We start from the raw sequence: 18,752 nt of genomic DNA on the forward strand, positions 1-18,752 counted from the left end.
TACACTAAAATCTGTATATAAATTGTAGAAGCTCCTAACAAAGGTAACATTAAAAAATTTTAAACTATGACATGAAAGGAAGTCAAGAAAGCCTTTTTTCTTTCTTTAGTGCCATCTTGGCCCTATGGTACACAAAGGTTATGAAGTTGGATAAGGAAATATTCTACGCTAGACACACCTTTGAACTAAGGTTTTAAAATCAAGAAATTCCATAAGGAAGGCCAAACAGAATCTAATTTTAATTGTCATAAAATGAACTAGGAAAGACCAGTATAGGGGGCAATTTTAGGAAAAGTTGACAATTTTTACATCTGTTGAAATAATCTACATCCATTTAAAAAATCTATTTATTAAAATAACATCCATTCATATTAGTGTTTCAAAATGTGGGAAAAAGATAAAAACATACAAAGTCAATTATACAACTGATTTTCATACTTAAGACTATCAATGCAAACAATGATCTCCCCAAAAGTTTGAAGACAGTACAGTTTTATTAGGATGAAGTGATTTTTAAGTAGTCTTTGAAACTACTTAATTTTGGTTTATTTTCCAAAAATTACTGAATTTTGGAATGTTTTATTTTTTAATAATTTATTTTCTGGTGTTTGTAATAGCTAATTATCATCAACAAATAATTTTGAGGAAATCTCAATACGAAATTATGTGTATCAATTAGGACTGGGAGGAACTGACTTAAAATGACAACTTTAAGTTCACTTCCTCTGATCACTTAAATTGATACCTATCTTGAAAGAACAGTTAATAGGTAAATTATAGATAAAGAGAGAATGTATCCTTTAATGCAAAACTCCAAAAAAAAAAAAAAGGATCCAGTGTTTAGTAGCTTACTTTGTACCATGGCTGGAGAAAGTTATTTTTTTACTAGACAACTAATTTCCTATATAACTGTCTATCTAGAATTTAACTATCTTTCCCCAGATAAGAGATTTCAACCATTAAATGGTTCAACTAGAAAATCAGAGAATTACACATTATACTTCAGACTGCCTGGATTCAAATTAGTTTTTTTCAATTAGCAGCCCTTTAAAAAACCAAAAATTTTTAAAAAGCAACCCACCAGAAGAACTTTGCTTTGTCCAAAATTAATGGTTGAAGACTCACTAGAAAGCTGTAGGAAGCCATCTATTAATGAGGTGGAAGTACATCAACAGAACACACCAGTCCTCTGATACCTCCAGAATTAACCAGGTCTAGATATAAAACAGTTAGCCAGCGAAAACAAAGAATACGTTTGTAAAACAAAAAAGAGCCGGCCGTCTTAGGAATAGGACATTTGACCTTTTAAAAGGATGATTCTGGTCCATATGTAAATGTACTTCAACTTGACTATTACTGATTGGATAATTCTTTCTACAAAGTGCTCTTTCATTATAAACTAAAGCTACTCTTAACCTCAAGACTCCTATGTCATTGTGCAGAGCTATTCTGCTCTCACCGTACTGTCAATCATTTTGTAAACCAGGCCTGCCTGGCTCTCCTGGAAAACTTCTGCAGAAATTAAGCAGACTTGTTAAATACTTAGAGACATCTTCTCATAAAAATCTGCTTTTCTAAATAGCATACAAATAAGTATTAGGCCTTGAATGTAAAAACTTCCCATTGCACATTACAATGTAAACGGCATAGCATGCTATCTATTCCTTCCTTATAGAAAAAGCAGTAGCCACAGCATTTTGGTCTGAATAGTTGTTTCACATTTTCATTTTAGTACTTATTAATACCAAAGATCCGAACACCGTGCAGTTGCGGCATTTTGGGAATTAGCACACTTAGGAGAGAAGCTGTGTTTAAGATGAAGTGGGTGGGATCATACTTGGTGTAGAAACTTGCCAGAAAATATCTGTGAAAACAAAAACAGGTAAGGGTTAAAATAAAATAGCCATTTACAATTTTGTTGTTTAAATATGCAAAATAGAAGAAAAGTTCAATGAAATAATGTTTTATAAAACAAAGTACAGTTACTTTCCTGGAACAAAAGGAGAAAAAACTAAGAAAAAACACTTCAGCTAATAGTTTTGATGATTTGAAGTTAGATGAAAGATTTAGCTTTGGGATTTAATACATTCAGTGGCTACAATGGCAAAAAGATTCTATCTTTAACTAAGTTATGTTAATGAATGCCTACAGTGTCTTCAAACAAAAAAAAAAAATTGCCCTCTGGATGTTCTAACCTGAAGGCTATTGTAGTCAAAGAGGCTCATAACCAGTTATACAGGAAAAGTGGAAGACACTGATGAAACTCAACTGTTTTGTTTAAATTTAAACATATTTAGATTATAACGACAAACCTTGGTTTTTGTGAAACAAAAATTTCTTCTAACCCCACATACTACTAGATAAGTGTTAAAATGAAGACTGACTATAAAAACAATGTTCTGACACAAATAAAAGGCAGAGAATAAAGTGTCCAGTCCCAGTGTGATTATAACTGAAGAAGAAGTTTCTGGTGAGGACCGATAATTTCTAATCTATTCAGGGAGTAAACACAAAAAAGTATTGTTAACACCAACACACTTTTCTCTAATCCATTGCCCTCACATAAAACTTCACTTTATGTGCTAGTCATTAGAGTAAATAAATATCTTAGATATTAAATTTAAGAGTAACTTGTCCTCCCAATTTCCAAGTGCACAATGATATCTAAGTAATCACTTGGAGTGCTATCCATAATATCTTTAGAAATATCGAGATAAAAGAAAGTAGACAGTAATAGATATAGACAATTATATACATACATAATACAATGCAACAAGAATTTTATAACCTCACAAAAGAAACTGAGGTGAAGATATTTAAGATTATAAAGAGAATGCCAAAAATCTATATTATGACTGATGAAGCATCTATAATTTCTAAGAAAAGCACCATGGTGATTTATCTCTAAAGCACAGTTTAATTGGCTCCTGGAAAGGTGTATTTAAAAGCAAACAAACTTGCATCTTGTTCTGGTATTAAGATAATATAAGGAATAAAATCTAAAAGTAGCTACAAAGTTGTTAAAAAATTTTCCTAAAATTTATCATTTGGCACTGTTTAAATCATCAACTATACTTATCATTTGATGATATAATATCTGAAATAAAACAAATCACTTAAGAATATTTCTGGATAAAGTATATTCTACTCATCATAAATTTAATAAAAATCAGACCAAACTAGAAGCTGTAGGCAAAGAACTTGAAATAAAATTATTAAAATTGGTTGACTACTGGGACTGGAAATGAACAGCGTATAGTTTACAATTTGCTATTGCTAGATAATGAATGTGCCTATTCTTTGAAGGTTACATTTGCCTATTTCTCATCCTTTTTATTCTGATTTGGCAAAGAGACCAACAAATTTCTATCTCTTTTTTTTAAACTCTTACCTTCCATCTTAGAATCAATACTGTGCATTGATTACAAGGCAAAAGAGTGGTAAGGGCTAGGCAATGGGGGGGAGAGGGGGAGTTAAGTGACTTGCCCAGGATCACAGGGCTAGGAAGTGTTTGAGGCCAAATTAAAACCTAGAATCTCTCATTTCTAGGCCTGGATCTCAATCCACTGAGCCACCCATCTGTCCCTAATATAAACTTGTTGTAAGACCTTGCTTTAATGGTTAAAATTCTTTAAGGAATTTTCATTATTTTCAAATGCATTGCAGTCAAGATCAATTAACAATCAGAAAGCACAAAAATTAAACACCATAAGAGGGTTGGAAAATTTAAAGATTAGCATTAGAAATCTCAAGTTAAATATATGATCAAGTCAGGTAAGTTTAAAGACATTCCATTTAATAGGAATAAATTTAATGCTCCTCCTCAGAATACTTACTAGAAAATATAATTCAACATATGACCTTACACATTTTATCAGAAAGGAACAATGAAGGCATTTTAAATTATTTTGATTTATTAGAGCCAACTACTTGGCATTCTGAAGAACTAGCTTTACCATGGATATTGGTAATAAACTACTACTTAGGTGAAAATATATAACATGAAATTGATTTAAACAATTTTAGGGATTTCGTAAATAATAATGTCAAATCAAATAATGTTCTAATTCCTGTAACTACAAAAAGCTAAAAAGATGGCCATAGCACTATTACAATCAGGAATGCTAAAGCTATAAGAAGTTTCAGATTAATTTATGTAAGAGTGAGAAATAATTTAATAGTAGACCACATATCAGATTAAATTACAATAAATTTATTGGGAAATGAATGTATAGGTGTGCAAAATCTGTCTTTCAAATTATGGTTGAACTGCAACCTTAGATTGGATCATGGATGGAAGAGTTTGGCAAGAATCAATAAAAGCATTCAAGAATCAACTGGCCAAATGGAATTTACAATTACTTTTCTAGAGAGCTCATTGTTAAACTTTTACTGTTACACTGTTGTTCTTTGTGCAATTTAAACCCATTCTTCTTGCTTAATATTTTTCTCCATCTGAACACCATTATTTTTGTTTCCTCCTCTTGCTCTTATTTCATACTATACAAAACAGGATACTATCTATATTTGTCCTGTGTATACAGTAATCTTATACATCAGTAGTTATAATCTTTTTAGAGCTTTAACATCATATTATTGTGTTATTTCATGTCATACCTTTGAAAGGTTTTAGCTTAGGTTTAAAACTTTAAAAAATTAAAATTGTTATAGTTTAAAATTTCATGCAATATTAAAAAAAAAGTGACACATCCTATTGCTTCACATGGAAAAGCAGTATGGGAATCAAAAACCTTAGGTTCTGCCAATAATTAGTTGTAATATCTGGGCAAGTCTCAATCTCCCTGGCATTCTAGTTTCTTCAAATAGAAAATGTGGAGGAAACACTCTGAAGAACAGAAGGCATTATAATATTTGCAAGATGGATTCACAACAGATCTTAATACTTGTAGCACAAATTAAATTTAACTGTGGAGGTTTTGTATATTATTAGAAAACAAGTACATATTAGTTGCCATATAGTTGTGTGTATTCATTCAACATTAAGGTCATTATCTCCTTGAGGAAAAGTATCAGAGAAAAAAAGTGTTAATTTTCTTTTTTGTACAAAAGCACTATGAAATATATTAGGGAGAAAAGGGGCTACATAATATGAACATGTTTCCACAAACCATGATGCTTTTCTATCTTCTCCACAAATCCTAGTTTTTTCAGTTCCAAATTCAGGCAATGATCCCCTAAATGAAGCACTGCTCTCAACTAATGTAGCTCATAATTATCTTTCTTCTTCTAATTTCACACTTTAAGGAGGTCCACTTCGTTATATTTTCATTACATTTATTGAGAGCCTATTAGGCCCTCTGTACATATGCTACGATAGAGAAATATAAGACATAGCCTTGGGGTGCAAAATCAAGCGGGGGGAGGGGAGGATACAAAACCCACAATATAGCAAAGGCTCAAGAAGAAAATCCATATTGATGAGATAAAAAATCTAAAGTACTGAAGAAGCCAGTATTCATTGATTAATGGTATAGACAGGTGTAATGATAGTTCAGATAGAAGTGAAATCACTGAATACTGAGCCCAAACGATTATAGCTTTAACACTGAAAGGGACCTTAGAAGTCTCACTGAATCCAACCCTTTCATTTTACAGATGAAGAAACTGAGGTACAGAAAAGGTAAGCAACTTGCCCAGGGTCACGCACAGGAAGCCAGAGTTCAAACTACTACACCACCTAGGTGGTTCGCAAAGGCAAGGCCTTGAAGGAAGCATAGGTTTTACATATGTAGAAAGAATTCATTCCCTTCTTCCTTTAATCTCCCCGAAAGTTCTCTTTGTACCACTCTTACATTTGTACAGATATACTTCAGGTTTTATTCCAGACCACACAATAAAGTCAGTAATTTTTGTTTTCCATTGCATACAAAAGTTGTTTACACTATATTACTCTCTATTAAGGGTGCAACAGTATCATATAAACAATCTTAATAATAGCTAAAAATTGCTAACTATCATCTGAGCCTTCAGCAAGTCATAATCATTTCACTGGTAGAAGTCTGCCTCAATGTTGACAGATGCTGACTGATTAGAATGAGATTGTTGAAGGTTGGGGTGGCTATGGCAATTTCTTAAAATAAGACAGCATTGAAGTTTGCTTTTATCCATTGACTCTTTCACTTGAATACCTAGGGGCCACTACAGGGTAATTAATTGGCCTAATTCCAATATTTTCGTGTCTCAGGGAATAAGGAGGCCCAAGGAGAGGGAGAGATGAGAAATAGCCTGTCGGTGGAGCAATAAGAACACACAGCATTTATCAATGTTTGCCATCATAGACTCGGCTGGTTCATGGTCCCCAAAACAATTATAATACTAACATCAAAGATCACTGATCACAGATTATCATAACAAATATAATAATAAAGAAAAAACAGCTTAAATAAAATGTGACACAGACATGGTATGAAACATGCCATTACAAAAATGGTGTCCACAGACTTGCTCAAGGTTGAGTTGCCACAAACCTTCAATTTGTAAAAAATTCACAATATCTACAAAGTGCAATAAAGGGAATGAAGCATAATAAAACAAGGTATACCTGTACACCTTTTTTAATTACATGAAGGAATGCAAAAGTAAATTCCAGTAGAAAGAACATTAGATTTGGAAGTAGGTCTCAATTGGAAATTCCCCTCTAACCTTTACTGGGCAAGGAATTTCACCTCTGAGCTGGTTCCTCATCTATAAGATGGATATTAATATACAGTATACATGAAAGAGTTCTAATGGAGAGTGATCTGTAAACATGAAAAAACTGGAGTAATTATAATTATATATCACCTCCACTATTCCCATTGGGGGGCTCCCTGAGGGCAAGCACTATGTCTTATCCCAAAGAGGTTTGCACTGTGCTCAAAATAGATGCTAGTTTTATTTCACACAAGATGAATGGCATAAAAAAAAATACAGAAAATATGGTCAAAGAATGCTAAGTAGAACAGTTTGGCTGGCGCAGAGTGTGTAGAGAGGAACAGTAGCATAAGGTAAAAGAAGAGTCAATTGTGGAGGACCTTTAATGCCAAACTAAAGAGCTTAGATTCTATCACATAAATAATGAATTTGTGCCATAAGCAATTACCAGCTCCTAATAGGCATTGATATAAGCAAAAAAGCGTTTTAGGAAGATTAATAGGAGGCAGGCTGTGAGATATTCCCATAGTCTTTGTCTATTTCATGTATATTCATTTTGATTCCTCTCCCGTAATGGAAGAGAATGTCATGCACTTTGCTTGTTGCTATAAAACAGTATCAATTACTCACCTGCTCAAATAAAGGTTCTCATAATATTCCCATGCCTATAGTAGTTCAAAAACAATGAAACCCTTCAAGTTTTCCTAAATCCTGAGTAATTTCTACTCACAGAATTATTGGAGAAATTGTGAAGAACTTCCGTGAAGACGTAAACTGTACTCCATAATCCAGCTGTTCCCAGTGAGTTAGCAGCCTGGCTTTACCCTGGTCAGGGGTTTCAAAGGGTGTTCCTTTTACTGCATGTAAAAATACATACATTCCCTAGAAAATAAAGGAGGTATATCACCAAAAAAACAAAAAACAACAACAAAAAACACCCTTAAATATTTGAATTTATTAGCATGAAAAAATGTAAAGAATCAGTATTAACAACGTGAATTTTAAAATTTCATTATTATTTTGGAATATCAAGGTCAGTCTGGTGATAAAACATCAGTGTTGCAAAATAGTACCAAGGGGGGAAAAAAACCTACCTTTTCCCTCATCTGTTGTTGAATCATTATCAATAAACAAAAATTTGTTATGTGCCCTCTACATGCCAGGCTGAAGATATAAGACAAAAAGTAAAATACACTGTTGCTCCTTGGAACATACACTCTACAACAGCAGTTCTCAACCTCTCAATTTGTAGCAATGAGAATACATAATGCATATCAGGTATTTACATTCTGAATCATAACTGTAGCAAAATTACAGTTTTGAAGTAGCCACCAAAATAATTTTTTTGGTTTGGGGTCACTGCAACATGAGGAACTGTATTGCGGGGTCATGGCATTAGAAAAGTTGAGAACCACTGCTCTACAACTAAAATAGTAAAGTGGAATTTTAATAAATTTATAGTGGAATACATAGAATTTCTAACCTCTTTCTATATTTGGCATGCAAGAAGTTAGAAATGTAAGGACACATTTTTAGCCACTGGCTTTCCACCAAAGTATCAGGTTAGAAGAACTAATGGTAATTTTATGCTAAGCCACATTTATTCTTGGGGGGAAAAGGTTGCAAGTACAAATATTCATTGCAAAAACAAAACAAAACAAAAAAACTCAAATACTTCTAACAGAGACTTCTTTTAGACTAAGTTAGAATGCTTTCCCCTAAATAAAAAATAAATAGCCTACGGTAAATATCAGTTTTTTCTTTTTACAATGTTAAACTTTAACATGTTTTCTCTAACAAAAACTTCAGCAATCAAGATGGTTTGGGTGGGGGGATCATTATAAATTAGTTTTTGCAAAGTGTTGATTTACTATGTTTAAAACAGTATCTGGATCTTATTCTTCATATATGTCTTACTGAACTATATAGCTGAGAAGCGTTTTACATATTTCATTTGATCTTTGACCCCTAACCCAAAGATGTAATCTTTTGGCCTATTCTAGTGATGGCAGATATTAGAGACCAAGTGCCCAAACTGCAATCCTCACGTTGCATGTGAGCCCCTGCCTTATCCCAGATAGGGGAGGGAGGAAGTGCTCCCATTATGCTGCTGGGCAGAGGAGTGGGTCATGTGAGAAATGTCCTCTGGCATTCATGGAGAGGGGGAAGGGAGCAGCTCCCTCTGGCACATGTGCCATAGCTTCACCAACACAAGCCCATTCCTAGTTTAGAAAAGTAATGACTAGAGTAGCTAGCACTGAATAAAAGTTTCCTAACTAAAAGTCTAACACAGTATTCTTCCAAATATGTACAAATTCATTGGAAAAAGAACTTTTAAACAACAGAGAAACTACCTTTTCTTTTTAAAAAAACATGTTTCAGCACACATGCTAAAGAATTTAACCTAAATACAGTCTTCACCCTCAAAAAGCATATTCTAATCTTTGCTTATGCTGATTAAGCAGCTTGAAAGGATTTGCTGTTCAACTGAGATTACATGAACAACTTTGTGACTCATTTTAAATAACTTTAAGTAGGTGTGGTCTGGAAATTGGCAAGAAGACAGGTGCTGTCCTAGAATATGAGAATGACATTTATTTTTTTTCTGTAAGAAGCCCTCTAATTGTTGCAATTAATTTTTCAAAACACCTTTACATTGCAATCTTAACATAAACATATACAATACACCAAAAGGATTACATTATATAGACAACTACAACAGTGTTTCATTAATATAAAAATTTTAAAGAGTATTAACTATGTTATTTACAATCTCCAGCTCTAGTAAGAGACCTTCAATACTGAAGAACAAAAGGCAGAATATGAGGTGCAATGAATTGAGGTTCAACAAATGCATATTAAACTTAATCTTTCCAGTTGTGCTGAATTCTAATGGTAAGCTTTTAAAGAAAACAATTACTGGAAATCTGCAGTATATCATAGAAATTCAAACTGAACTAAAAAAAAAAAAGGGAAAAACAGTGCTAGTTCCCCTATGTTTAAATAATTCAGTCAGTCTGGCTTAGATTAGGATGCTAAAACATTTTAAAATCCTTTAACTGCTTAAAACTGTGTAATTGATTTAATAATCTTTAAAAGTAAACTTTAATCTATAAATTTGTTGGCCTTGTAATGGATTACTATGTCAGAGACATGTTAAAAGTGTCTGGTTAATGAGGCCTATATAATAGGTTAGATCTCCATGCAAATCCAATTAATTCTATCTTATTGTGTTGCCAAACTGTCCTAATCCTGATAAGCACATTACAAAATGAGGGCTACCAGTTGTAAGAGGGATTGAGTTATAAAGGGATCAGAAGAAAACCATTACTAGTTCTGTAAAAATAATACCTGCTAATGGGCTTTTCTTTAAGAAAGATTATACAACAAATCTCTATTTCTTAAATTTCATCTCTATAATTTACAAAACATATTTTTGAGCTTATTCTTAAATTTTGCTATTTCAAATTGTGTAAGTAGCTTACAAAGTATAGAATAAAAATCTTTTCAAATTTCCTAATTACCTTAAATTTTGACTTTGTTTTTACCTAATTGTATAAATAAGTTCTTAATTTTACAAAATACTTTATAATGAGGGAAAATTCTTACCAGATTATGTATTATATTTGTTAATGTCCAAGCAACAGAAACACTGAAGAAGGGAATGCTGAGCAAAACGATATGAAGCAAACCAACTCCCAAAGCATATGTCAGCCACATACCACGACTGTTCATTACCCGAGTATTTGGATTTACCTCACTATGAGCAACACCAACATTCATTTTTGCTCTGCAGGAAAGCAATGAAATGAAACAATATATCATTAAAAAGATTAATAGATTCTTCAAAATAACACTAATTCAAATACCAAGAAAGGAATGATCACTGTCATTAATCTCTCTGCTGTTCAAAGTGGAGAGGAAATAGCAGACATATTGCAGCGTCTTGCATATGCAGGCACTGATAATTTCTGTAAAGAACCTTTGTCAGATTAAGTCCCCAAACTCATATCCTTCTAACAAGACCGCTCCCCTCAAAACCCTTCTTACATGACAAATAAAATGGAAAATGTGGATTAATTTTCCTTATATATATCAAATGGAGATTTTTTTTTAATTACCTCAAAGTGTTGCTGGGCATAATTAACAGTGGGCAAATAATTTTCCAAGTGTTGAAATCTTGAAACACAAGAGCTATTTAGAAGTTTTTAAAATTCAAAAGAGAGGAAAAGTTTTTTGTTTCTTAATTTTGTGGTAATGTCCAATTTATTTGAAAAACAAAGTTCTGACAACGGATAAATATTTACCACCTCTAAAAAAAACATGCCCGTTCCTCTTTTGTTCTCACATGAAGGTATAAATGATCACCTTTCTCAGAATGCATACACACAATCCCCGGAATGGTACCGTGGTACTGTAATAGAAATAACTCGTATGATCTGAATATTCTTTTAGTAGTTCAAGAATGGTGGGGGCGGGGGGGGGGCAGAGTAGGGTCAACTTAAACTCAAGAGTGAGAAAGGGACCTCAGAGAGCAAACAGTTCAATGTGTTTGTATCTATCTGATCGGGGCATTTATAGTACATATTCAAAAGGTCGTCCAGTCTTTCCCTGAAAAAACAAAAAACCAGCAAAGAGATATCTCCCGAAGCGAAGGGTGTAAACAACATGCATCATCCAGTAGTTGAAGCTAAAAGGCAGTTACCGCGGTACTAAAGGAAATTGTAACTCGGTCATTTAAACTTTTCCCTCTCTAAATCCTATCCTAAAATTTCTACAGGAAGAAAAAAAACTAATGACACTTTGGCCAGACTTTTCACTCCTATCGGGATGAGAAAATCTTCCCAAGACAGCCAGAAAGGGCATTTCCTGCATTAGTTATGCTCGGCAAGGGAAAGGATTAAAGGTCGAGCCGACCCCCACTCCCACCACGGCCGCTGTAGCCAGCTAGCCTCAAACCCCCTAAAGGCAGCCTGTAGGAACCCAGAAGGATGGATTCCAGCGGGAAGTGGGAGCTGGAGTGCGGGGGAATGAAGGCGATGGAAACAGCAGCCCTACTCAGGAAAGATATTTTCTTCTCTCGGCCTGCTACAGCCTGGTATCCGGGGGCTAGCGCATGGATGGGGTTTGAGACAGGTATGGGCGTCGGCGGGGCTCCCGGCCCGTCTCAAACTCCCAAGCCCCAGGCTTGGGGTTCTCCCGGCCTGCTCTCCCCCGTCCCCGCCCGTGGGAACGTACCTCAAAACGGGTACAGAGAAAGGGAAGCAGGCAGTACGCGGCAGTGGCCGTGTGTCGGCTAAGCACCCCGGCTCCGGCCAGATGCCGGCTGGCTCCAAGGAGCCAGCGCGCAGCTCTTCCCTCCGGCAAGAACGTCGTCTACGGAAGCTTTAGGAGAGGAACACCGCGGTAGTGCGACTGTCGGGCAGGAGTGCCTATCAGATGCTGCCTGGGAGCACGAGAGGCGGGGCTAGCCTCCCTCCACTTCACATCCGCCTCAGGGCTCCGAAGTTTCCTGGAGGTTCGCCCCGCCCCTCGGAGTTGAAGGCGGAGCCCGGCAGCATAGTATCGAGTTAGAGGAGGTCCGAGGGAAGGCGGAGGCTAAGATCTGAAGGAAAGGAGGAAGTAGAGGTTTCCCGCCACTCCTTAGTATCCTGTTCCCAGAGAAGAAGGTATCATGTGACAAGTGGCAATATTATTTTACTGTCTGTGCTGGACTCCTCTTCCCTTTAATCTCCAGTGAGTAAGTGCTCATGTGGTGGTTTGTAGTTAGAGTGAGGCCTTGATGCAGACCCAAAGCCCTTCCCCCCCCCCCCATCTGAGCGTGTGTGTGTGTGTGTGTGTGTGTGTGTGTGTGTGTGTGTGCGCGCGCGCGCGCGAGCCACCGGTTTGCAAGATGGAGGGATATTGAGCCTTATGTAGTGTGACCTCAGAGATTCAGCTTTTTTAAGAAGGGTGGGGGCTTTTTTTCTATTTTCTGGAAGCAGTTTTGCATTATAATTCTTTTCATTCTTCTCTTCTTGACCTGGTGAATTCTGTTGCCTTCAGAAGCTAATGGGTGTCCCAATCCATCCTGAAACCTAGCCCACAACTATAGCTCACCTTGTACCTTGGGTGTGTGTATTTTGACATAAGTGCCAAAGATGTCTTTATGGATTTTTTGTGTATTCAAGTACACACCAATAATTTTTGCCCTTAGTTATCTCATGTCCTTAGGGATTTGGACTAAATCATTTCCAAGGATCCTTCCCATACCTAAAGCAATGATTTTGTGTTATCAGTGATACAGATTGATTGATACACTGGGAGAGATTTTTTTTAAACTCTTATCATCTACTTTCTTGGAATCTATATTGGTTCCAAGGCAGAAGACTGGTAAGAACTAGGCAATGGGGGTTAAGTGAGTTGCCCAAGGACACAGCCAGGAAGTGTTTGAAACTAGATTTGAACCTAGGACCAGGTCTTGGTTTTAGCCCTGGCTCTGAATCCACTGAGCCACCTAGCTGTCCCCTGATTGTTTCACTATTTTGGCTTAAGGAAACAAACCTAGAAGTACATAAAGAGACCTAACATTTGTCTTGCTGAAGTTTAATTCCATCCTCCCTCCTCCCCCAACCTCTTTATATTATTTAAAGGTAGAAAACATTAAGGAAGAGAGAACAATTAATTTCATTTTAACAAATAATATTTTAAGGGCCTACTTATAAGTGAGGCACTGGTTGGCATTCTGGAGAAGATGAAGATGAGAAAAAAAGTCTTAGCCCAAAAAAGAGTATATGTACTATTTGAGAAATTTCATCTCCCAATGTATACATACTACAAAGAAGGTTGTGCCTTAAAAGGAAATATATTTGTAGTTTAGAAGAGAGAGAGATTGAGACCTAATCTAATAAAGGGATTTTAACAATAGTATTATGTCAGACACTTTACTGTTATCTCAATTGCCCTTCCAACAATTCTATGAGATAGGTGCAATTATTTGCTTTGTTGTATAGATGAGGAAACTGAGCAGGCAAGTGAAGTGACTTGCAAGTGTCTGCAGTCATATTTAAACCCTGACACCCTGCTCTGTACACTGCCTCACCTAGCTACTCTTTAGAGATAAAATAGAATGATTAATAAAAATAATAGCTAACATTTGCATACTACTTACTATAGGCCAGACTGGGCTAAGTACTTTATAGTTATCTTAATTATTCTTCATAACAACCTTGGGAGGGAGGTTCTATTATTATCCTTGTTTTACAGATTAGGGACCAAATAGAATTTAAGTGACTTGTTTGGGTTCATGTGGCTAGTATAAATGATATCGAAGTTGAAGAAGGTGCAGACAGAGATAGGCCAATAATTCAAAATGTGTTGGTCAGAAGACTTTTCCAGGTGAAAAGATCAGCATAAGCAAAATGACATGGAGGCAGAAGGATAGGCAATATCTAAGGAACTGGAAATAATTTTTTTAGAGCATTATTTACTGATAAGGTCAAAGTGGATTTCAAAATGTAATTTAAACTCCTATACAGCAGAGAATGGTTCACTTCTCTGTACTGCAGCGCTCATAATGCCTGGCACATAACAACCATCTACAAAGTGTTCATTGGTTAACTGATTGAAAGATAAGTTGTCTACATATGATAAAGAACCAGATTAAGAAATTTAGATTTTATTCTGTAAGGTAGTAGAGACCTATTGTAAGTTTTTGAAAAATAGGACAATATGATTAGAACTAAGAAAAGAAAGTTAATCTAACAGTAGTATATTACATAGTGAAAAGGTACTACTTGAAGAGAGTGACTACTTTGATTGCTGTGGAGCTGAGATGGCAAAACTAGGGCATGGGTGCCAAAGAGGGCACACAGCAATGGGACAGAGTTCTGTCACCCAAAAGAGTTCAAGGCAGAGGGACTCAAGCAGAGCTATTCTTCACTGTACCTAAGGGTGTTTTTTTCACATCACTCACTCCTCAGTCCAGCAGCCCAATGGGAGCACCTAGGGGTAAGGTTGGCAACTCACAAGCAGCAAAGCTGGAGAGGAGGGAGCGCTTGGGCCATTCCCCCTCTCTATACTGGCTGAGGACATTCCTCACTTCACTTGCCCCCCTTCCCAATGGGAGCACTTTCTCCCTCCCCTCTTTGGAGTAAGAGGGGACAGGGCATGGCATAGTACCTAAAAGGTTTGCCATCACTGATCTAGAGTGTATTACAGGAATCTAAACAATCTCTTGTTTTTAAAATATCAGGATTTACAGGGAACTTTTTTTTTAGCCATGGTTCTTTTTATAGACATTTCAATTTCAGTATTTTTTTTTCTGATTGATGTTCCCTTTGTCAACCCCTCTTAGTTTCTGTGAAATGATGATAACTAGAATGTGATGAAGTTGAAAGAAAGAGAATTCTGGATTTGGAGTCAAAGAACCTATAGAGAAAACAAGTGCAGGGTGGGGCAACAAGCATTTATATGGGGTCTGCTTTGTGTCAAGCCCTGTGCTAAGCACTTTACAAATAAATCATTTGATCTTCACCACATCCTGTAAAGTAAATGGTGTTTTCATTTTATAGATGGAGGAACTAAGGCAAACATGTTCAGTAACTTTCCCAGGCACGAAACTACTAAGTGTTTAAGACTGGATTTGTACTCACATCTTCCTGTCTCTAGACCTAGTGCTCTATCTGTTGCACCACCTAGTTGTGTAGAATAGGTTTATAATCTAGGAAGAAGTATGAAATAAGGAAAAGGAATGATTTAAGACTGCAGAGAAAGGAAGAGATCATTTCTATCAGGAGTGTTTTGGGGAAACAATTAAAAGACTGATAATTTTATTTAGTTGTATTTTTTTGAAAATTTTATTTAGTCAATTTAGAACATTATTCCTTGGTTACAAGAATCATATTCTTTCCTTCCCTCCCCTGCCCCCACCTCTTCCCATAGCCGACACAATTCCACTGGGTATTACTTGTGTCCTTGATCAGAACCTATTTCTATGTTGTTGATGTTTGCAGTAGGATGATCATTTAGAGTCTACATTCCCAATCATATCCCCTCGATTCATGTAATCAGGCAGTTGTTTTTCTTTGGTTTCTGCTTCCACAGTTTTTCCTCTGGATGTGGATAGTGTTCTTTCTCATAGATCCCTCCAAGTTGTTCAGGATCACTGCATTGCCACTAATGGAGAAGTCCATTACATTCGATTGTACCACAGTGTATCAGTCTCTGTGTACAATGTTCTCCTGGTTCTGCTCCTTACACTCTGCATCAATTCCTGAAGTTCATTCCACTTCACATGGAATTCCTCCACTTTATTATTCCTTTGAGCCCAATAGTATTCCATGACCAATATATACCATAATTTTTTCAGTCATTCCCCAATTGAAGGGCATCCCCTCATTTTCCAATTTTTTGCCACCTCAAAGAGTGCAGCTATGAATATTCTTTTTTTTTTTAATTTGGTCAATTTCAAACATTATTCCTTGCTTACAAAAATCATTCTATTCCTCCCCCTGCCCCCACTCTTCCCATAGGCGACACGCAATTCCACTGGATACTACATGTGACCTTGATCAGAACCTATTTCCATGTTGTTGATGCTTGCACTAGGATGTTCATTTAGGGTCTATATCCCCAATCATATCCTCCTTGACCTATGTAATCGAGAAGTTGTTTATCTTCGGTGTTTCTACTCCCTCTGAATGTGGATAGTGTTCTTTCTCATAGTTCCCTCTTGGTTATCCAGGATCATTGCATTGCCACTAATGGAGAAGTCCATTATATTCGATTGTACCACAGTGTATCAGTCTCTGTGTACAATGTTCTCCTGGTTCTGCTCCTCACACTCTGCATCACTTCCTGAAGTTCATTCCACTTCACATGGAATTCCTCCACTTTATTATTCCTTTGAGCCCAATAGTGTTCCATGACCAACATATACTACAATTTGTTCAGCCATTCCCCAAATAAAGGGCATCCCCTCATTTTCCAATTTTTTTGCCACCACAAAGAGCGCAGCTATTAATGTTCTTGTACATGTATTTTTTCCTTATTATTTCTTTGGGGTACAAACTCAGCAGTGCAAAGGGCAGACAGTCTTTTAGCACCCTTTGGGCATAGTTCCAAATTGCCCTCCAGAATGGCTGGATCAATTCACAATTCTACCAGCAATGCATTAATGTCCCAACTTTGCCACATCCCCTCCAGCATTCATTATTTTCCTTTGCTGTCATGTTAACCGATCTGCTAAGTGTGAGGTGATACCTCAGAGATCTTTTGATTTGCATCTCTCTGATTATAAGAGATATAGAAGACTTTTTCATGTGCTTATTAATAGTTTTGATTTCTTTGATTGAAAATCGCCTATTCATATCCCATGATCTTTTTGTACAATTGATTTAGCTCTTTGTAAATTTGAGTAATTAGACCTTTGTCAGAGGTTTCTGTTATGAAGATTGTTTCCCAGTTTACTTCCCTTCTAATTTTGGTTACATTGTTTTTGTTTGTATAGAAACTTTTTAATTTTATATAATCAAAATTATTTTTTACATTTTGTGATTTTTTTTTCCTAAGTCTTCCTTGGTTTTAAAAGCTTTCCTTTCCCAGATGTTCGACATATATACTATTCTGTGTTCACCTAATTTATTTATAGTTTCTTTCTTTATATTCAAGTCATTCACCCATTCTGAGTTTATCTTGGTGTAGGGTATGAGATGTTGATCCAAACCAAATCTCTCCCATACTGTCTTCCAATTTTCCCAGCAGGTTTTATTAAATAATGTATTTTGGTCCCAAAAGCTGGGATCTTTGGGCTTATCATAGACTGTTCTGCTAAGGTCCCTTACCCCAAGTCTATTCCACTGATCCTCCTTTCTGTCTCTTAGCCAATACCTATTGTTTTGATGTCCACTGCTTTATAGTATAGTTTGAGATCTGGTACTGCAAGGCCACCTTCATTCTCATTTTTTTTTTTCATGATTTCCCTGGATATTCTTGATCTTTTTGTTCTTCCAAATGAACTTTGTTACGCTTTTTTTTTAATTCAGTAAAAAAGTTTTTTGGTAGTTCGATGGGTATGGCACTAAATAAGTAAATTAATTTGGATAGGATGGTCATTTTTATTATGTTAGCTCATCTTACCCATGAGCAATGAATGTTTTTCCAATTGTTTTGATCTAGTTTTAATTGTATGGAGAGTATTTTATAGTTGTGTTCATATAGTTCCTGTGTTTGTCTCAGCAGATAGATTCCTAAGTATTTTATATTGTCTAAGGTGATTTTAAATGGAATTTCACTTTCTAATTCTTGCTGCTGAGAAGTGTTGGAGATATATAGAAATGCTGATGACTTATGTGGGTTTATTTTGTATCCTGGAACTTTGCTAAAGTTATTGATTATTTACACTAGCTTTTTAGTTGATTCTCTAGGATTCTTTAAGTAGACTATCATATCATCCGCAAAGAGTGATAGCTTGGTCTCCTCATTGCCTATTTTAAAACCTTCAATTTCTTTCTCTTCTCTAAATGCTACTGCTAGTGTTTCTAGTAGAATGTTAAATAATAGAGGTGATAATGGCCATCCTTGTTTCATTCCTGATCTTATTGGGAATGCATCTAGTTTATCCCCATTGCAGATGATGTTTGCTGATGGTTTTGGATATATACTATTTATTATTTTTAGGAAAGGCCCTTCTATTCCTATGCTTTCTAGTGTTTTCAATAGGAATGAATGTTGTATTTTGTCAAAGACCTTTTTTTGCATTTATTGAGAGAATCATGTGATTTTTGTTGGTTTGCTCATTGATATGGTCAATTATGTGAATAGTGTTCCTAATATTGAACCATCCTTGCATTCTTGGTATGAATCCTACCTGGTCATAGTGAATAACCCACGTGATGACTTGCTGGAATCTTTTTGCTAGTATCCTATTAAAGATTTTTGCATCTATATTCATTAAGGAGATTGGTCTATAGTTTTCTTTCTCTGTTTTTGACCTGCCTGGCTTTGGGATCAGTACCATATTTGTGTCATAAAAGGAATTTGGTAAAACTCTCTCTTTGCTTATTATGTCAGGTAGTTTGTATAGTATTGGGATTAGCAGTTCTTTGAATGTTTGATAG

General features: G+C 35.8%; 2 protein-coding genes across 6 annotated transcripts in view; one reads left to right on the forward strand and one right to left on the reverse strand.

Moving 5' to 3' along the window:
* Positions 1-216: 216 nt before the first annotated feature.
* Positions 217-12,181, reverse strand: ORMDL1 (ORMDL sphingolipid biosynthesis regulator 1). The gene is made up of 4 exons (XM_007494506.3): positions 11,893-12,181; positions 10,264-10,444; positions 7,385-7,536; positions 217-1,864 (listed from the first exon to the last, which is right to left on the reverse strand). Exons 2-4 carry the CDS (start codon positions 10,435-10,437, stop codon positions 1,729-1,731), a joined length of 462 nt encoding a protein of 153 aa, XP_007494568.1. The 5' UTR covers positions 10,438-10,444; positions 11,893-12,181; the 3' UTR covers positions 217-1,728.
* The window catches only part of PMS1 (PMS1 homolog 1, mismatch repair system component), a 119,282-nt gene continuing 112,711 nt past the window's right edge, over positions 12,182-18,752 (forward strand). For 2 of the 5 annotated variants that reach the window (XM_007494502.2, XM_007494505.3), the window contains exon 1: positions 12,182-12,390. The gene's annotated coding sequence lies outside the window, so the exon portion shown is untranslated. Of the gene's footprint in view, positions 12,395-18,752 lie in introns of all 5 variants that reach the window. The other 3 variants (XM_001378605.3, XM_007494504.2, XM_007494503.2) reach the window with 3 other exon arrangements.

The sequence above is a fragment of the Monodelphis domestica genome, chromosome 4, assembly GCF_027887165.1.
Source record: "Monodelphis domestica isolate mMonDom1 chromosome 4, mMonDom1.pri, whole genome shotgun sequence".
Taxonomy (NCBI): Eukaryota; Metazoa; Chordata; class Mammalia; order Didelphimorphia; family Didelphidae; genus Monodelphis; species Monodelphis domestica.

Bases quoted from the DNA above. Each gene is read 5' to 3' on its own strand.
- ORMDL1 (XM_007494506.3), bottom strand. From the start codon at position 10,437: ATGAATGTTGGTGTTGCTCATAGTGAGGTAAATCCAAATACTCGGGTA. The intron at 7,537-10,263 runs GTAAGAATTTTC...TTTATTTTCTAG, and splicing joins CAAATATAATACATAATCTG to GGAATGTATGTATTTTTACA. The intron at 1,865-7,384 runs GTGAGTAGAAAT...TTGTTTTCACAG, and splicing joins ACAATTTCTCCAATAATTCT to ATATTTTCTGGCAAGTTTCT.